The sequence below is a fragment of the Musca domestica genome, unplaced genomic scaffold (genome assembly GCF_030504385.1).
Source record: "Musca domestica strain aabys unplaced genomic scaffold, Musca_domestica.polishedcontigs.V.1.1 10, whole genome shotgun sequence".
NCBI classification, from domain to species: Eukaryota; Metazoa; Arthropoda; class Insecta; order Diptera; family Muscidae; genus Musca; species Musca domestica.
In genome coordinates this window covers 2,132,941-2,153,829 of record NW_026712115.1, presented here as the reverse complement: position 1 = coordinate 2,153,829, position 20,889 = coordinate 2,132,941, and the positions used below count along the sequence as shown (strand labels likewise).

Here is a 20,889-nt window from a genome sequence, read left to right as displayed (position 1 = left end):
GGCCATGTTGAAGAGACAATTTCCTTTTTTATCTGTCTTGTCTTTTGCTAACCTTGGAAGATACCACACCTGTCCAGTGAGTAATAAATCTTAAGGCATCCAAAATAATAAAGATACTCTCCAACACTAGGTATCCTATCACTTTATTATTTTTATTTTTCTTGTGCTCCATGTGATTTATTTCTTACATTGGGATCTCCTACATCAATGTGTGTACGAGGTCAAATATTCATACATATATTTGCTTCTTGTTTTGGCTCTCCATTACCCGGTCTCTGAAATCCCACGCTCCAATTCAGCAATATACGCGTGGACAGAGACCAATGGTTGAATTCTCTAAATTGTTTCTTTTTTTAACCAACAAGACAGCCAATGACTTATTTCAGAAAAATCCTCTTGTACACTCTCATCAAATTCTGCCGTTAACTAGTTAGAGTATCGGAATACAGAAGTTAATAAATTAATAACCTATCTCACATGAATATGATGGCGGCCATAATGAGATATCACTTTAAAAAGTTATGTGGATACTATTCAAATACAGGGTGAGATGAAAAAACTGCAACCAACTTCAGACTGCTGTCATTTTTAAGCCACTTATCCGACAGCTGTTAAAATTATTCCAGTGACAGCTCATTACATTGTTTACAAGCGTACAAAAGCATTTTGGGGAGAATTTTTCAGAAAAAAGTTATTCGTGATGGGATTCAAGAGTGATAGTGTGATTTCTTTATATTCTGCTGGAAAACCACAAGTGGCTATCGTTAGAGCACTCCAGCATATAAATATGAATATCTTTTGTATCTCGTACCTTCGCTCGTTATCGTGATACTGGTAGCATAGCCCGAGGCAAGGAAGAGGACGGAACATAAGCAGAAATGCTTCGAAAAGTAAAGAAGCGACTTGATCGAAATCCGCGTCGCAGTGGGAAAAATGGCTCGTGAGCTGAATATATCGCAATATTCCATTCGGCAAATATTGAAAAATGAGCTCGGGCTAGAGCCATTGAAATTCCAAAAAGTGCAAGAATTTACACCGCAACAGAAAAAACAAGTTAAAAAGCAGAAAATTCGGTCGGCTGAACTTTGAATACCCTCCACCATTTTGAACGAATTTGGAAATTTTCAAAAAATAAAATCCCTAAAAAATTCTGTTAAATTTTTAAAAATGCCGAATATAGCCGTTATATTGGGATCTATACGACGTGGATCTACATAGGCATTGTTTGTCATAAGTCATTGCCATATTAAACGGTAAATAATGTAGCTAAAATCATCAAAATGTCAAATATAGGGAGGTACCGTTATATCGGAGCTGTGCGAAGACCTGGACCTGCATAGACAATTTTCTGTCACTGGCTGTAGCATCCAATTCGAACTTCAAATACGACATCCCAATCAATTTCGGTGGGTATTGTACCTAAACTCGTCAACATACCGAATATAGGGAGGTACTAATATATGGGGCCTATACAGAGACCTGGACCTGCATAGACAATTTTCTGTCATGGGCTGTAGTATCCACTACGAACTTTGAATACCAAACTTGAAACAATTCCGGTTAATAATGTCGCTAAAATCATCAAAATACCGAACATCGGGAGGTACCGTTATATGGGGGCTATATGAAAACTTGGACCTACATGGCCCATTAACGAACTTAACCTGCCTACTGGAAAAATAAACATATGTGCAATTCGTTCGAAAGATAGTGTGATACAACAGACAGACAGACAGACGGACATGGCTATATCGACTTAGAATTTTATGCTGATCAAGAATATATATACTTTGTTCTGACTTCTGACATCTGACATGAGTATTTCGAGGAGTTACAAACGGAATGACAAACTTAATATACCCTCCATAGTACGGTGGAGGGTATAATAGACTCAAAAGAGCAAAAGAGTTGCTTCGCTTGGTCGAAATTGGTGAACGGTCGAATTTTGTTTTTTTTGTCCGATGAGAAAACATTGGTTGTCCAGCAGTTGGTAAACAAACAAAATGATCGTGTTTACTTGCCAAAGAGGTGCACCTTCGGTTGGCCCCCAGAACTCAAGGGCCGACCATGGTGATGGTGTGGGCCGCCATAACAGCCGATGGTCGCTCTCCGCTCGTATTAATCGACCGTGGCATCAGAAAAAATGCCGAATATTATCGCGAAAATATTCTGGAGGGTGTATTAAAGCCTTCGGCACGCAAACATTTTGGCCGCAGACCTTGAACATCCCAACAGGACTCAGCAATATCGCACTCAGCACGCGCCACCCAAGAATGGTTACAAAATGATGTTCCTCGCTTCATTTCCAGCGGACAATGGCCACCAAAATCTCCGGATATCAATCCGTTGGACTATTGTGGAATATTTTGGAAAGCAAGGTTGGCACTAAAAAATACAAAAGTGTCGATCACCTCAAGCAAGCGCTTCGCTTAACGGTACCTCTCTATATTCTGTATTTTGAATATTATAGTAAAATTTTTCACCGGAATTTTTTCAAATTTCGTATTTGAATTTCATAACGGTTACTACAGCCTAAGACAGAAAAATTTCTGTGCAGGATCACGTCTTCGTATTTCAGCTACATTTCTCGCCGGAATTGTTTCAAATTTCGTATTTAAAGTTTCTAATGGGTACTACAGCCTGTGACAGAAAACAGCCTATGCAGGTCCACGGCTTCGTAAAATCCTCAATATAAAGGTACCTCCCGATATTCGGTATTTTGATGACTTATTCACCGGAAATGTTTCAATTTTGGTATTTGAAGTTCGTAATGGATAATACAGGCTAAGACAGAAAATTGTCTGTGCAGGTCCACGTCTTCGTATAGCCCTCATATAACGGTACCTCCCGGTATTTTCATGATTTTAGCGTCTTTATTCACCGGAATTATTTAAAATTTCGTATTTGAATATTGCAATGGCCTATGACAAAAATTGCCTATGCAGGTTCACGTCTTCGTATAGACCCCAATATAAAGGTAACTCCCCATATTTAGAATTTTTAAAATTTTAACAGAATTTTTACGGATCTTAATTTTTTGAAAAATTCCAAAATCGTTCCAAATGGTGGAGGGTATTCAAAGTTCGGGCCGGCCGAACTTACTACATATTTACTTGTTTTTCTTTTTTACATTTTGCACTTTTGGTACGTTAATAATACGATTTTCATTTCCCTCAACTACAGACACCAACAGTGACTTCACATAAAATTTCACGGTTCAGCTCTATCCCTTCTCCCAATACCAAATTTAGTACCACTTAGACCTCAATATCAAATTTCGGGATTTCATCTCAACACGAGATACCAAGAGAGACCTCAATTCATTTCGGGATTTCAACCGTATACCACCACTTAATATTAAATTTTGTACTTTTCGTATAATTTTAGTTCTCATTTGCAAAACCTTTTCATATCTTAATCCTATACACAAACAGCTATCGCAATATACAATTTCACGGTTCAGCTCTATCCCTTCACTTAATACTAAATATAGAAGCATTTATTTCAATTATGTACTTTTCGAAAACCACCTCCATATCTCCAAGGGTGACATTCAAATCAAAATTTAGAATTGTACCTCTATCCCTTCACCCAATACCAAATTTAGTACCACTTAGTATTTTTGAACAATTATAGTATATCAAATGTAAGGATTTTAGCTCTATTCCTCACCTAATACCAAATTGTACCATTTAGTACTATTTGTACAATTACACGCCTACTTATGTCAAAGCTACATATGAACAGCGACCCTTATAGCAAATGTTAGATTTCAAGCATTATCTGTTCACCCAATGCCAAATTGTACCGAATTTTGGTACTCTTAGTACTTTAGAATAATTATAATCTCAATCTCCATATCTCACCTCAGATATCAACAGTGGCCTGGATTCAGGATTTCAACTCTATTCCTTCACCCAATACCAAATATAGTATTTTTCCTACAATTATAGTACAAAAACCAGCTTCATATCTCAACACCAGATACCAACAGATACCTCAATATCAAATTTCGGGATTCCAGCTCTATACATTCCCCAATACTCAATTTAGCACCACTTAGTGTTTTCGAACAATTATAAGCATTTCCAAACCCAGATTTTTCTTACAACATTCCGGCTTTAAATTTTCTGGATTCCAGCCGTATTTTTTCAACCAATGCCAAATTTAGTACGATTTAGTAATTTTCCTACAATTATAGTATACATTTGCCCAGGCTACACATGAACTGTCAATACCAACTTGTACCAACTTTCCAAAACCACCCCTTTTTATCACAAACCAACTAGAGACACGAATAACAAAATTTTCAAAATTCCTGCTTCATCCGTTCACCCTGTCCAACTTTGGTACCATTCACACACTTATTACACATTTTCCACCTTCATATATACATCTTACTTTCCAACCTTGATTCTCAAACCAAATTTCAGATTTTAGCTCTATCCTTTCACATAACTCCAAATGGTTTTAGAAATTTACATAGCCTTAATGTTTGAATTTCCAAAAAATCTTTGGTACGTCTACTCTCACGTGGCCAAATTCCAAATTTCAGAATTTTTAGTACAAATTACCACAAACACAGCCTTTTCAAATGCCTACACACCAGGACTGACACTCGTGCAAAATTTCAAGACTCCGTTTCGTCTGGATATTGATTCTCAGCCAGTAAATTTTATATATCCTTAACCATTATTTTTATAAAAGACCGTAAAATAAAAATTTTGTTCAGGGAACACAAACCCCCTTCGGAGTTTCGCTCTCTGAACTAATAATACAACTTTCTCCCAGAAATTTTGACGCCCCAAACTCTGAGAACTCAACCCCGTTTCTACTTTTGAATATTATCATATCTACTTGCGATTTCCCTCCACACTCCAGATTGCAACCGGAAAATTTTTGCATAGTGTAAATAGGACGAACACAGTAAAACGTTTGCAACTGACTCGAAAGTATAGATCAGCAAATATCAATGGTTGCTAGGCGAGCAAGGAGGGATTCTGTCACCTCTACCCTGGCTTTTGGTAATAAATGAAATTCTAATCGTCGTTGCTGATTGCTAGAAAATTCCCGCAAACTGTTTCAGATCTTATGGAGGGAGCTCTAGTTAAACTCTCCAGATGGGCACGCCGCAATGGACTTGGCTTGAACCCATCAAAAACTGAGCTCGTACTCTTCACAAGGTAGCGGAAAATCCCAGTCTTTTCGCTAACAATACTTGATGGTGTTATGTTAAAGCTTTCTTCGGAAGCAAAATATCTCCTAGATCAGAAACTAAGCTGGAAGAGGAACATCCAGGAGCGAGCGAAGAAGGACTTAATTGCCTTTATTCCTGCAAAAACTGCATAGGAAAAAGCTGATGATTCAAGCCTTACATAATCAAATGGTTATATGAGTCAGTTGTCCGACCAATTCTAACCTATGGGGGGCTTGTTTGGTGGCACTCCTTAGGGAAACCCACATTCAGTAAAAGCATTGATAAAGTCCAAAGAGTTGCATCGCTACTAATTACAGGCGCGTTTAGGAACACACCCCAATCCGCACTGGACACCCTACTCAATTTGAAACCTTTAGGTTTATTTGTAGAGGAAGAAGCTGCTAGGTGTGTCCTGCGACCCAATGAACTGGGACAATGACGGAGTCAATATTAAATCAGGCTATACCTAGCGATTATCTATCACCTAGGCACAGCTTTGAACTACTTGATATTCATATACCTAAAAAAGACATCTAGAGCCGCGACACTCCACCTTTTAACGGTATAGCAGTCTATAATGACGGATCAAAGATGGAAAGCTGAACGAGAGCTGGGGTCTACTGTGAAAATCTAAGTATCCAACGATAGTTCAAACTAAGCAACGACTGTAGCATAAGCAGAAATCTTTGCTGTCAGGAAGGCAATAGAGCTGCTGGCAAATAGAATCAATAAACTTGGCGGTCCGGTGTCGATAGTTAAGCGGCCCTGAAGGCTCTACATTCATTTGCAATCAAATCTATGGCAGTTGTGGAATACTGCAGGCTTTGTAAGGACGAGGAAGAAACTGAGACGATGGAGCACGTACTCTGCCACTGCCCAACTCTTATACGAGTGAGGCAGAGGCTACTGGGTAAGCAAATTCTGCCAGATTTGTCCTGCCTCTCCGACATCGTGCCAGCAGTCATTCTTCAGTTAGCCAGAAGACTAAGATGGCTAAGGACGTCACGCTGGTACACCCTGGATGCAAATTTATTAACTTCTCTACTCTTTATTCAGATTCTCACTTCTTCACGATCCGCTATTCGTTTCCATCTCTTATCTCTATACTATTCTCCTATCTTCTTAACTTAGGATGAACAGAATGGACCAATAGGTCTCCGAGTGGAGTGGTTGTTTATACAACCCCGCATCCTTTAACCTAACCTAGGCGAACAAAAGCTACAGGAGCCAATGGTTTGTAATTGAAAACTAACAAGAAATCGTTAAATCCCCTTGTTCAGGCATTAGTGGCGAACATTGATAGTGAGCTAAGCGATCAGTCGTCTCCATCCCTGAAATTCTGACCAGTACATAATTTTCTCCTTAAAATTTTAAATTGGGACTTATACTCAATAACCTTTAATCAAACAATTTTTAAGAATATTTAGGGAGATTTAGCTCATGGCTGAACAAGCCATAAGCATAGCTTCTAACAGAACCAGAAAAAAGTTTAGAAGATGATCTATCAGAGCTATAATTATGGATTTTTAGGAAATTTTTCTTTAATCCTTTTTCTGAATAATATTTTTTTCCACAAGGAATATAATAGTGGAAGCCTTTGAGATAACTTAAATAAAACCAATTTTTTTTATTTTTAATTATTTTTTTTTATTTTATCATTATTTATCCCTTTTTTAATATTACAAATTTTGGTTTGATTTTAAGAATAAGACGCCTTCTATCATTTACGTATGTATATAAATTATAATTATGATAATATTATTTAGAATATAATATATAATCAAATTATATAAAGAATAATATTATACGCGTATATGAATTACATGTAAAAATAATGTAAATGTAGCTGAGGGGGGTTATTGGCTGCTTTGGGGACAAAAAGGGAGGCAGCATAATGGTAGAAAAAAAACAACATATTACAAAATATGTAATAGAGGGAAAAGGGCGAAGAGCGGAGAACAGTAAAAAATGTTTCTACAAATGAAACATAAATGATGATGACAAACGAGGAGGTAACAAAACGAAATAGAGATAAAGTTGGAAAGATAGAATAGAGAAAAAAAAAAGAGAAATGACGTCTGTTTTTTTTTTTTTGTTTTGTTTTTAATTATTATTTTGTATTTACTGAAACAATTCTTACGATGGTGGGTTCTTGTTGTTTTAAGTTACTTGAACTTTATTCCTTTGTTTTGTTTTTCTTCTTCATTATTGAATTAATAATAATAATAATTGTTGGTGTTTGTTTCTTAACTTTTCTTCTTCTTCTTCTTCGGTGTATAATTCTTATTTTTTTAATTAAAAAAATAATAATACAAACTAATTTAAGGAGAGGTTAGGGGGTATGGGGGTTTTTGTCAAGAAAATATTATTGATTATTATTAATGGGTGGCACCAACAGTGTCTGCCTTTATTTGTACAGACAGTTTAAAAATTTGGGTCTTCTTAAAAACCTATGAATGTGAATGGGGACAAGGAAGAAAAATTGAGGGAAAAGGGTGACAAGTTACACACAAGAAAGCGGAAATTATTTTGTGTTTGTTTTGTGATTTTTTAATGATTAAAATATATGTGTATATTTAAACTTAAACTTAGAAAGAAGTAAATAAAGTATCAAACTTTTAAATGGTTTGTTTAATTTTGTTTTTTTTTTTTTTTTTTTTTTTGAAAGGAAGAAACAGATGCTCTCAAATTGTTTGTTGTTTTTGGCTAATCTGCTTTTGATTTATGCAGAATTTATTTTGGCTCTTTGAACTTTTTATATAATTATGTGTATAAGTAGTTGTTAATTATCGATTCCTTTTCAATAAATTCCTTTAGTTGTGATCCTTACAATTAGCGTAGTTTGTAGGTTTGGTTCAATCGAATACCTCCATGTAACTTTGTAATGTGGCGATGTGTGGCTGGCTAGAAGATGATGGATGCTGGAACTTGTTGAAGTGCTGGAGGGAGAATTTCGTATTTGTTTCTTCTTTCTGAATTTCTTCCAATTAAGAGTTTCTTTCGTGAAGGTTAAAGGGGTAGTTAGGAAGGGAGGGGGACATTTATAGAATATTTTGGTGGAGCTCTTACTTAATATATATATAATTTTTAAAAATATAATTATTTTTTCTTGTTTTGTTGTTTGTTTTGCTTATTTGTTTATATTAAGGAATTTCAAAAGTGTTGCTTAGAAGTTTTTACGTTGATTTTCATGGACACTGCAAAGATAAAAGAGGGGGAAAATAATGCAATTAGTATTTGAATTTTATATTCGAGACAAATTAAAGGAAACAAGTAAGCAAAGGCTACAGTCGAGCGGGGCCGACCGTTGAATACCCTACAACACTATAATAAGTGATACAGTTTATATAGGCGAGATACTCGAAAGAATTCCACAAGATATTGTGACAAATAATAAAAGAAAACCATCAGGTTTCGTTCTCTAATTTTCGAATAATAGCAACTTAAACTAATAATAGCAACTTAAAGACCTATAATCTCTCGGACGTGGCAAAAGATTGACATTTATTATTGGTTTTTGACTGAAACGCATCTATATGAGATACCGCCATTTGACTATATTCTTCAACGAAATCAGCGTTAACGAAATAGTGAGAAGTGCGTCTTTCCTGTATTTGTGAATTCTCCAAAAAGTCACTGGAATGGACATTTTCGTATTTTGTCTACAAAAGTTGGCAAACTCCTTTACACATTGAATATTTTTGGATGGCCATCCAAAACTGCTTGGCTTTTGCAATGTCCGGTAACCCCCATTCAACTGTGTCTAAGGATCGGGCAATAATTACGACCTGCTGACAATTTTGCAGTTTTTTTTGTCCATTTCAACCCCTAAATATATGGCGATCATCTCCAAAAATAGTAGGCTTCTATTCTGACCCTCATCTTATCCCCATGCAAAATTTCGTAAAGATCGGGCCATAAATGCGATCTGTATATGATAACCTGATATCCTAACTACTTAGTTTTGTTAGCTGTAGAAATATTACCAAATGTTTAATTCAAAATGAAAATATGCCAAAAATATGACAAAATTGAAAAAATATGAGCAAATTTTACAAAATCAATATTTTCATCTTTAGAGAGATATTTTTATGCGATTTTTTTAGACGTTTTTTCTTTCCTGCCAAGAGGCCATTCTGAATTAATGAGAACTGTCGAAATCAGTTCAGCCGTTCTTGACATAAAATAGATCTTTCAAGCTTATCTTCTTTGATAGACATATATATCGCACATATTTTGCTATATATTCCATTTGTTGGATCTCAACATCAATGTAAAGATCAGAAGTAACCTTTTCATGGCTTTGTGATTTCGCCGGGATTTAAAATATTCGCGGTTTAATGAAAAATTTTGAATTTTTTCAACAAAAAAGAAATGGTATATTTTAGCCGCTAAATATTATCCGATGACCACCCAAATTGGTAGGCTTCTTCCCCGGCCTAAACTCTAGCTACATGCGAAATTCCGCGTAGATTGGTCTATAATTGCGACCTGTATAGCTACTGCAAAATCCGAAATTTTTTCAGTATTTGGTCCATTTCAACCCCTAAACATTTGGCGATCATCTCCAAAAGAAATAGGGTTCTATTCTGACCTTAACCCCACCTACATTTTAAATTTCGTGAAGATCGGGGCATAATTGCGACCTGTAGCGTGATTACAAATTAACATGGACAGACGGACAGACGGATAGACGGACGGACGGACATACATAGCTAGATCGACTCAGCTCGGCGAGCTAGGAAGATCCATATATACTTTCCTATATGGGAAATCAATATTTCGAGGTGTTACATAATTTTTGGGCCAATCAAACTTATAATACCCCCAACACATAGTGTTGTAGGGTATAAAAGCTAGAAATATATAAAAATATAGGAAACTAAATAATAGTTTGTTATACACCACTTCAACTGAGACGAGATAAAATAAAATATGTAATTAAAAGCTAAAGAGTGTCAGTTGGTCTTGCCGCCAGATGTATACCCTCAGCAAATGTTCGATTATTTAAATATATTTTGACTTCTGCTATGATTATTCAAATTCCTCTATGGAGTAGGTTCCGCAGGAATGGGTCAGTATTGTCCATTTCGTATCGAAACTTATAAATATGATATAAATATTGCGACGTGTCAGGTTTGGACTGCATTGGTTACTTCCTTCACTTTATATGAAATATGCGATTAGTTTTAGAAAATATTAAAATGTGGGTGAGGTATCAGATATAGATGGACAGAAGCATTCCACTTCATCACATTCTGATCTAAATGTTGAGGTGTGCTAAATTTAAAAAAAGCAATTACTTCCTGTTTCGTGGGAATACTTTTTAAACCAAATCATAACCTTTTGTGGGGAAGGTACCAGAGTACTCGTTAAATAGCATATTCTCTCTGGTTGAGAAAAATACTTACATATGCCAAGTTTCGCACTTTATAAGAGATTTATGTATTAAAAATGGTAGCCTTTATGGGAGAGGTACTAGAAGGAGTGGATCGATATATTCCATCCTCGCCACAGATCTTGTGTTAGTAGAAATATTGAGATGTGTGAAATATGAAGATAACCAGAAGCTTATTTCGGATTTTATGATCGTTTTGGTCATTCAAAACGTTGACCCTTTGTGGGGGGAATAGTCTGATCTCTTCCATCTTTATAACGGATCTTGTGTTTATGGAAATATTGAGATGTGCCATGTTTGAATGGAATCGGATGTTAAATTCGTGTTTTATGAGCTTCATGAATATTAAACATTTTGACTTTTTGTGGGGGAGGTACCAGAAGGAGTGAACCGATATATCCCATCTTCGCACCAGACCTTGGGTTATTGAAAATATTGTGATGAGTGTAATTTGAAGACAATCGGACAGTTACGTCACATTTAATAAGATTTAAAATTATTCAAAATGATCGAGATGGATTAGACCGATATTGTCCATTTTCGCACCTGACCTAGCACTGATGCAAATATTAGGATTCGCAAAGCTGGATTATCCTTTTCTCTTTCTGTACATTAAATTATTTTCTTTGAAAATGTTGACATTTTGTGTGGGAGGTACCAGAAGGAGTGGATCGATATTGTCCATCTCCGAACTTGATTTAAGTTTGACAATAATATTACGAGGTACAAAGTATGAATCAAATCGGATGATCCCCTCGAGAGTTATCGTGCATGTAAGTATCAAGACATAAAGGTTTTCTAGTTTCTACAAGAAGAAATATTTTTCTTTGGGCAGTTTTTATCACTGGTGTTCCTTGAAATAAGTTTAATGAGCTGCCAACATCTGCCTCCATTGTTAAAATTCTATGCAAAACGTTATTGTTGGGGTTCTTCTTCTATAGCAGTAGAGCCCAAAATATTGGGTTCCTTTGTTTGTGATAAAAGTTATATCAAGCCATAAAAAGGTGGCTCTATAATCCTTTTTTTTTTTTTTTTTGTTTTTTTTTTTTTTTGTTTTTGATCCGCTAGCCGAATGCCATTTAAACATTTTCACATCACAGGTTGGCGGCTGTTGCAGAGTGAAGTTTTAAGATAATTTTTAACGAATTCGAAAAAGTGCTAAATTTTGTCGAGGAAAAAAATTTTAGAGTTAGAGTTTTGATGCGTTCTGTGACCTATAGAACTTTATGACAAGAAATTTGGGGGAATATTTTGACTTTTTCCGATCCCGTTCAAATGAAGTCTTTAACAATTTTTGAAAGAAAAAAAGAACTTTAAAAACCTTGGTGAGTCGTTTTAAACTTAAAATTTCGGACCGAAATAGTCCTCGTGTAACAAAAAATATTGCCAAAGACAATTTATGGCTGAAACGTTTGGTTTTCAAAGAATCTTAATCTGAAGAATAAAAAAGTGTGGAATAGAGGCGACTTGAGTTACTTTATTTGGGTTCAATGCGCCGATACACGTGTATTATTTGCTAGGCTATAATTTTATAGTCCATAATGTATTGTTGGCTCTATAATTTGTTATTGATTTTACTTTTAATTAGGGTTTCCTATTATTTTAGAAAAATAGAATTTGGTGATTACCCTCCGCGATTGAATTAGGTGTATATGAACATTCCGAGTAGACATCATATTGTATTTATTTATTTTTTATTGTATCTTTAGCAGAATATTTACCTAAACAAAGGCAAAACCTATTGGAATGAGGATTATGCTAGAAACTAAAGCCGTTCTTTTTCCCTTCAAGCTATTTTACAATATAACAATAATATATAATTTTTGTATAGTGGAATAATCTTTATTACTTTCTTTTTTCTTAACATATGTTTCTTATAAGATTTTATTGAATGTTTTAATTTTTTTTTATTTATATTTTTAATATGTAATGAGAATATTAGTAAAGTTTTCGCTTCATTTTTTTCTTTTTAGTCCTTGATGACGGTTATTTTGAAGAGTGGTTAATTAATTTATAATGTGTAGATATTAATACAAATTGTAAGAAGACAAGGGATTTATTGTTTAAATCTAAAGCAAAACAACAAAATCACTAGTCTTCCAAACAATGAGTATCGTGAATGATGGAGGGGGGGTAGAAGAAGCGTTTTGATTTGTTAACTGGGATTTTGTTTTATTTATTTTTTTTTTTAATGAACACCACACACACACTTATGAAATGAGTTGCACCGTTGGATAACACCTTCACCAAACCAAAATAAAAAATATTTATATAATATATATAAATTACAATTCACCACTTAAAAACTAACACTTAAATAATGAACCTTGAACCATAAATGGGGGGTTTTAATGGATTTTATGTAAATATGTCATGAATTTGTTTTTCAATGAGATGAAAATTGTTACTTGTATTTGCATACTAACCTTTGCTGTAACAAATGTTGGGCCATTTGTATTTGTTTGGGATTACCAGAAATGGTAATAATACGATCTGTAGAACCAGGTAGGGGTTCATCAATTGTTATATAAGCACCCGATTCGTTACGTATGCGACGTATACGACTGCCACCCTTACCGATAATAGCACCGGCCATCTGTGAAAGAAAAAAAAAGAGTATTTAAACAAATTCTTCAATTGCTTCTGATTTCCAAAACTAACCTCTTTTGGTATGGAAACCTGTGTACTATTCTTTGGATCATGTCCCTCGGGTAGAGTACCGGTAATGTTATTGGGTACATTACCATTGGCGCCAAACACGGGGGCAGGTCCACCTCCCATGCCATTACCCATGGCTGGACCGCCAGCAAAACCTGCCTGATTCATGCCGCCACCACCGCCGCCATATCCTTGATTTGCGGGAGCACCAAAGCCGCCACCACCATAACCAGCAGCAGCATTGCCTGCACCAAAACCACCCTGGCTGCCATAGCCACCTCCACCATAGTTATTAACCGGCATGGGACCACCTGCAGCATTACCAAAACCTCCACCACCGCCACCAAAGCTATTGCCAAAACCGCCAGCACTGCTGCCACCATAACCGGCCGCTCCGCCAGCACCATAACCAGCACTTCCACCGCCTCCATTGTAACCACCATCATCCGCGGCCCATGGATTTACAAATGGATTATCGCGCCGGCCACCACTGCGGCTACGATCATCATGACGTCCACCACCACCACGGCCATAATCCCTATCATCACCACCGCCTCCACGACGACCACCATCTCTGGAGGGACGACTGCTGCCGGGAATATTGCCATAACCGCCATATTCATCGGCATACATGCGATCATAATTCAGGGGATCATAGTTGTGGACGGGACCTTTGATGGGTGTTTCTCGTGTCAGCGTAATAACCTCGCGTATGGCATCAATAACCTCATTTTGTTTGCCCACCGTCTGGACAACACGGTCTGTACTCTGCGGTGCCACATTGGAGAAGACCTTCAGAATGCGACAGCCAATTTTCTAAAAAGGAAAGGAAAAAATAAAGGGGGAACAATTAGTAAAAAATTAAAACAGGAATTAGAAATTGAATAAATTGAATTCAAAAACAAAATAATTCAAAAAAACTATATTTGTGTATATTTTGATATCTTTGAGACCCTCTCATTTAAAATGGTTTAAAATTTCATAATTTTGAAATCGAGGAGAAAAACTTGATTCAATTCTGAATATTTAACGAAATGTATTTCAAATGCTAAAAAAAAAGTAAAAGTTAATCCAGAATTAAAATTTTGCAATGTTATTTAATTTGAGGCTTTTTGACAATTTCACCTTTAGAAGAAATAATTCGCCAATATTATTAAGTTTAAAGCATTTTTATTGAATTGGACAACAGTTTCCAGGTTTTAATGGAAATCTGGACAAAATGAACAAATTCTTGACTTGGCAATATTACTCAATTTAAATTCTTCCAAATCGAAAATAAATATTTTCTGATTATTAATAAATTTAGAGGTGTTGGGAAATGTAGTGAAGGTAATTTTTTTCCACAAATTCATTTTTTGCAATTTTCTTCCATTTGAGAGTAACTGAATGGCATCAATTGCAAATTTTTTCCCACCGAGTTCAGCACTCAAAACTAATTCCCTATCACATTGCTGTTAAGGTTGAATTACCATGATTCCCAAGGATTTCCAAATGTGTGTGTTTGTGTTCTTTATGCTCCTCCAAAATCAAAGCACAACAGATTGAATGGCAGGCCGGCCAGGCCAGGCCAGCCAAGTCGATTTTTGGTTATTGTCTCACAAAACCCGAAACACTTTATGGATATCGCCCTTCACGCAGTCGTTTGCTTTTGATTCTCACCAATGCAAACTCACACGCACACACCCATGTACACAATGCCATGCCCAGATATAAGCGACAGATGCAAGAATGGTTGGAAACAGAAATCCTTACAAAATCAACAGCATATTGTTTTGGAGAAAATAAAAAGGAGAAGCAAACACACCAAAAAATCGAAAAACTCAAAACAAAAGAGGCTGCAGCATGTGGGTCCGTCCAGCCGTCCGTCTGTCCAACAATCCGCAAGTAAATACCTTTAAGGTAACATGTCAAATACTGCAGCAGTTGAGTCTACAATCTATGCAACGTATCAAAAAAAAAAACAACAGCAGCAGCAACAACATCTACGTTAAGCATTTCCTGATTTCCGTGGCTACTGTCATAGCCAGTTCGGCAAGGGGGGCACTGTTTTTCCAAAAAAAAAACCATTGACTGACTTGGTTGCTTGGTTGTTCGCTCGGCAAAGACCGCAGGAATGCTGTGTGAAGTGTTTTCAATGCTGTTGTTGCTGCTGTTGGTTTTGGTTAGTGTCGCAACAAAGGCAGTAAACGAAAAAAAAAAATATACGACAATAAAAGGATGAGTAGCTGTCATTTCAAATAGCAGATAAAGTACCTTCTGCCTAGCAGTTATCCCTTCTCCTTTTCAGAAGAAAAAAACTTGCTGCTGTTGGTGATGATACAACAACAACTTGAGACTGCCAAGAGAATGTAGATGACACCTCTTGTTTTGATGTTGTTGGCTTTGTAGGTCATGTACATGTGAATTGTCAAACATATATTTTCACACACACACATTCGCAGGATGTGAATTACTGCTATTCGAGGATCAGCACAGCACAAATTTAACACACAGGGGAGAAGAGGAAAGGACTTATTCCGGCTCTTCATATGGAAATTTCTCACACTCACGCTGCAGATATTCTTGTGAACGATGAGGAACTCACTCAGTGTGTGTGTGTGGTGGCAAGTGTTTTTGTGTGTGCGTGATGGCACTTGAGAGACAAATAAAGCATGTGACAAAATGTAGAGGAATACATCAGACACACACGTGAATAGCAGAACGACGACAATGACAACAACAACTACGTTCAATGGTAGTGCATATGTAGGTTACCATATTATGAGAAGACGATGAAGAAGAACAAGAAGCATTATTTACGTAGAGGTTTAATTTAAGCCATGTTGTGAACAGACAACAAGCTGTTTTCCTACTCATGACAAACGCACGCACTCAACTATTATTCGGAGGAAGATGGTGAAGAGAGCACTCCTCTCTCTTTCTCCCTGCAAAACAGTAAGCTCTTGGAATAGAGTAACTTAAGAATTGTAAGCAGGCACGAAAGAACATTATTGAGCACAACGATGTAGTAAATAAGGGGTAAATTATGAGTGGCATATTAGGGAAGAAATATTGGACATAAAATGGGTACGCAAATAAGCTTGATTGATATTTATATTAGAAGATGGTATTAGAAATTAATTTACTGAAAATAATATTGTTTGTTTGTGAAAATTTATTGCTATTTAGATTTCTTTTGAACGTCTAAATATTTGTTTTCGTTAAGCGCAGCACTTCTTGTACGAACTGTACTAAATGGTACATTTTATAGTGGTTTATAGTGAACAGATGTAGCTTATATTTTGTACTGGGGTCCCTGTTGGTGGTCAGTTTGGTGGTCAAGGGTACGAAAAGTACAAAATAGTACTATATTTGGTACAATTTAGTATTGGGTGAACAGAAAGTGTTTAAAACCTGAAATTTGGTATTAGGATCGCTGTTCATGTGTAGCATGGACATATGGCTATGGATCCGGAAATACGTACTATAATTGTACGATTAGTACTGAATGGTTCTATATTTGGTATTGGGTGAAGGGATAGAGATACAATTCAAAAATTTGATATTACTGACGATATCTGTGTCTGAGATTGGGTGGAACTGCGACCTTCAGTTGTACGAAATGTTCTACACGGTACTAAATTTGGTATTAGGTGAAGGTATACGGCTGGAATCCTAAAATTTGACATTGGGATCTCCGTTGGTAACTGGAATTGCGATATGGAGATGGTTTCAGTTTTGGAAATGTGTGCTACAGTTGTACGAAAAATACTAAATAGTACTAAATCTGGTATTGGGTGATGGAATTGACCTGAAATCTTGAAATTTTTGAGAAGGAACTGATGCGTACTATAATTTTACAAAATGATACTAAATTTGGTAATGGGGGAAATTAAAGAGCTGGAATTCTGAAATTTTATATTGGGATCACTTTCAAATGACTAAATGCGACCTACATTTGTACGAATATTCCAAACGGTACTAAATTTGGTATTGTGTGACAGGATATGGCTGGAATCCTCAAATTTTACTTTGGGGTCTCTGTTGGTAACTGGAATTGAGATATGGAGATGGCTTTGGTACTATAACTGTACAAAAATTACTAAATGGTACTAAATGTGGTATTGAGTGAAGGTATTGACCTAAATATTTAATTTTATAAAAGTATAAAGAAATATTTAATTCTATAAAAGTACTAACTGGCACCAAATTTGATTATGGGGGAAATTAAAGAGCTAAAATTCTGAAATTTGATATTAGGATCACTGCCAAATTACTAACACCTTAAACAATTTATACGAAAAAAATTATAATTTAAGCAATTTTAACTTTGTGATTAATTCAAGTGGCTGAATTGAGTGATTTTCAAGCAAAACAAATGAGAAATTTTTCATTAAAAAATACATATTTTATTTATAATAAATTTAGAGATTTTATAAAAAATTGTCGGTGCAATTAATTTAACTGAATTAGAACATCTTCAAATAAAACAAATAAAATAGACAAGTATTTTAAGCCTTTACTTAAATTTAGCTAGGTGAATTAATTTTTTTCCTTTGTGATTAAAAATACATAATTTATTTGATCTTTTTTCAAAATATGATTCCACTTAAAATATTCTATACTTCGTTTGGCAAATTGTATTAAATCACCAATTTATGTATATAAAAAATATATTATATTCCATTCTTCTTTTCTCATACAATGGTAATGGTAACTGACTTCTTTTTTTTTTTTTTTTTTTTTTTTTGCAACCACCTGTTGCCAAGCGGAAATTATAAATTTCTCATTTGCCTCTTTCTACTTATCGAAAAAATAAACTAAAGGAGGCACCGGGGAAGAAGACGACAAAACAATGTGAATAATACTATCCCTTATTGGCTTAAGCAAGAGAGAGCAGCATGTCATTCACTTGTTTCCTTATCCCTCTGCATTTGTTTTTCTTGTTGTTGTTTTTTCTGGTTTACATATCCATGTTTTATATCCTGTTTCTTTAGGTTCGTTCGATTTTTTTTTGTTTTGTATTTTTCTTTAAGTTTTCTGCATGATTGATTTGGGAATACAACAGCAAAGAAGTGCTACAACAAACACAACGATATTGCCAAAGTAATTGAAAACAGAAATCTAAAGGAACTATCAAAAAGATGTACGGATAGAGAGACGATATAAAAGGCAAACATCCTGTTTGCCAAAGAACAAAACAAGAAAAAACTCAAACACATCAAAATCACATCCGGTTGCGAAGATAGTTCTCATCAACTTCATTAAAGGAAAGGCAAACTCCAAAAATTTAAAAAAGCAACTGCTAATATATTTTTGTGTCCCTCATATCCTTTTGGCTTATCTCCGATGTTTCCAAACCAAATACGAATTATTTGCCCATGGCCCATAAACATTGAGAAAAATGTATTTGAAACCAGTTTCAATGACATGATGTAGTCTCCTCCTGATGTTTTCTTTTTAATTTTTTGATAATTTAAAATTCTCTGCCCCCATCGAAGTAATAGAATTATTATTATCAGTTGTCATGATGTCATCCTCAACGAAGTTTTCCTCTCAAACATAGCCAATTGTTTTGGGCAAAATTATCACAGCAAAACCCCTGGGAGAGAGCTATTCTTTGCTTATCATGTCATTAACAATTTGTGACCCTTAGTTGCGTTCCAACAAAAAAGAATGAAAAATAATTACGGCTACTTCACATGGAACCAAAGAAAAACAACCATGGTGTACCCCAGAAGCTGATGAAATTGGATACAAGTCAGGCCAATCCCAAAAAGAAAAATGGAAAAAATTACAAAACTTGCTGAAAATGATAGTGGCAGTGATATCACATCCCTCTCACCAAAGACAAACACAAAAACATCAACATGATGGTAATGATGATGATGATGAAGAACTGTGGGGAGACCCCTTTAACCCCAACACAGCACAGTTCATTTTTCATTCTCCAACACAATTACACAAACACAATTTCTATTGTAGTAATCATATCACTGACTTTCCTTCCCCAAACCCCCTCTCCAAAATCCTTTGACAAAATTGTGCCATATTTTAAAGTGTTGTATTCCGCCATCACCATCCAAATCTCCTCCTCTCTTATGGCTTCATTTTTTTTTTGTTTGCGTGTATGTGTTGGTAGCAGGCAGCAGGATAACAGCCTGGATGGCTCAATGGCTGTTGGACTGGTTGGTTGGCTCACTGGTTTGCTTGCTTCTCTCAATTATGTCATATCATATTTCTATTTCAAACAAAATGAGTCATGTTCTGTTTTGTTGTTTGTTTTTTTTTTTTTATTTTTTTATTATATTTGCGTGGTTTAATGCAATGTTCCCAATGATTGACCCAAGAGATACCCAGGAGAGCGTGAGTGTGTGTGTGTGTGTGTGTGTGTGTGTGTTTCGTGTGTGAATTCCTTGAGGTCACATTCCCAATGTACCCTCTAGGGGTAGAGGGAGGGCGGATCACCCAAATTGTATGACATAGAAAATTCCCACAAAAAAAACTAATTAAAGGAAGGGGAAAAGGGATTTGAGGTCCGATCGAAATGTTGCAGGAAAATTTTTTATTCCTAAAATAGGGCCCAGTCGGTCGGACAAGTCCTTTTAAAGCATTGGTAAACAAGTCACCGTGAAATGAAATTATTTCCCAAAAGAGGACACAAAAGCTAAGCTTTTGAAGGCTGTCAAAGCGAGAATGTCAGTATCGACAATTTGACATACTTTATTTTTTGGGAACAATATACTTTCCTATAATCGTCTCCCAAATGGAAATCAGGAAAGAATGAAAAATTGGCTCCAAATAGAAGCAAAGTTCATATTTCAATAAAAAAGTAAGAAATCTGTGATCGTTGAGAGAGAGAGCGCTGGAGAATGAAAGAAAGAGCGGGAAAATACGATCATAGCTATAAAAAATAGATTCCAGAGAGAAATGGAGAAAAACACGAATAATGTCAAAACATAGAGAGAGAACAACGAACGCTGGCGAGAGAGGAAATGCTTATTGGTTTTCTACAGTGAAGAGTCTACAGATAGTTCCATATTTCACGAAACTCTGATCATAGAGAACGAGAGTGAGCATAGAACCAAATGCTCAAAACAGAGAAAGGACAACGATCGACAACGATAATCGAGAGAAAGAGAAAGAGAGACACCTCATAATGGTTTAAAAGGTATAGAATGTTGTACAAGTCTTAACAGTTTAGAAGACATTCTCAAGATACAGATTTTGTGGGGGTTGAATAGACTTTTTTTAGGGCCAGACCACCATCTAAAAATGCTGAAGATCTTTAAAAAGATCTTAATGCCTAGAGGACCAAAAGGATTTCCTACAGGTCTGGGAAAGCTTAAAAGTATTCTAGAGTTTTGTGTATTCTTCTACAAAAAACACAAACTTCAAAGGGTGTTTTTTTTTTTTTTTTTTGGATTGACAACTCTTCAAAATTCGTCTATGACCTTCTGAATACGTTCTATGGATGTAGGATCTTGTGAAGGACTCATTTACACAAGAGATCTCCCAATTTTGCTGCAGAGAGAAATACTCCCAAAAGTACTACATAGATAGAAGAAAAAATATTTCCCTTGAAATTTATATTACGACTCTATTTTGTAGATATAATAACCTAATAAGATCTTGAAAAGACAGAAAATCATTTATA

At 35.6% G+C, this 20,889-nt stretch overlaps 1 protein-coding gene and 1 long non-coding RNA gene across 6 annotated transcripts in view; one reads left to right on the top strand and one right to left on the bottom strand.

Moving 5' to 3' along the window:
* Nucleotides 1-7,278: 7,278 nt before the first annotated feature.
* The window catches only part of LOC101894495 (heterogeneous nuclear ribonucleoprotein K), a 115,157-nt gene continuing 101,546 nt past the window's right edge, over nt 7,279-20,889 (bottom strand). For all 5 annotated transcript variants that reach the window (XM_059125299.1, XM_059125306.1, XM_059125295.1 and 2 more), the window contains 3 exons: nt 13,257-14,069; nt 13,022-13,191; nt 7,279-8,394 (listed from right to left, as the gene is read on the bottom strand). In XM_059125299.1, the coding sequence (XP_058981282.1) occupies nt 8,364-8,394; nt 13,022-13,191; nt 13,257-14,069 (1,014 nt within the window). In that variant the 3' untranslated portion in view covers nt 7,279-8,363. The remainder of the gene's footprint in view (nt 8,395-13,021; nt 13,192-13,256; nt 14,070-20,889) is intronic.
* On the top strand, nt 8,331-10,469 carry LOC131803724 (uncharacterized). Its single transcript, XR_009342751.1, has 2 exons — nt 8,331-8,470; nt 10,054-10,469. It is a non-coding gene; the product is annotated as an uncharacterized LOC131803724 (long non-coding RNA).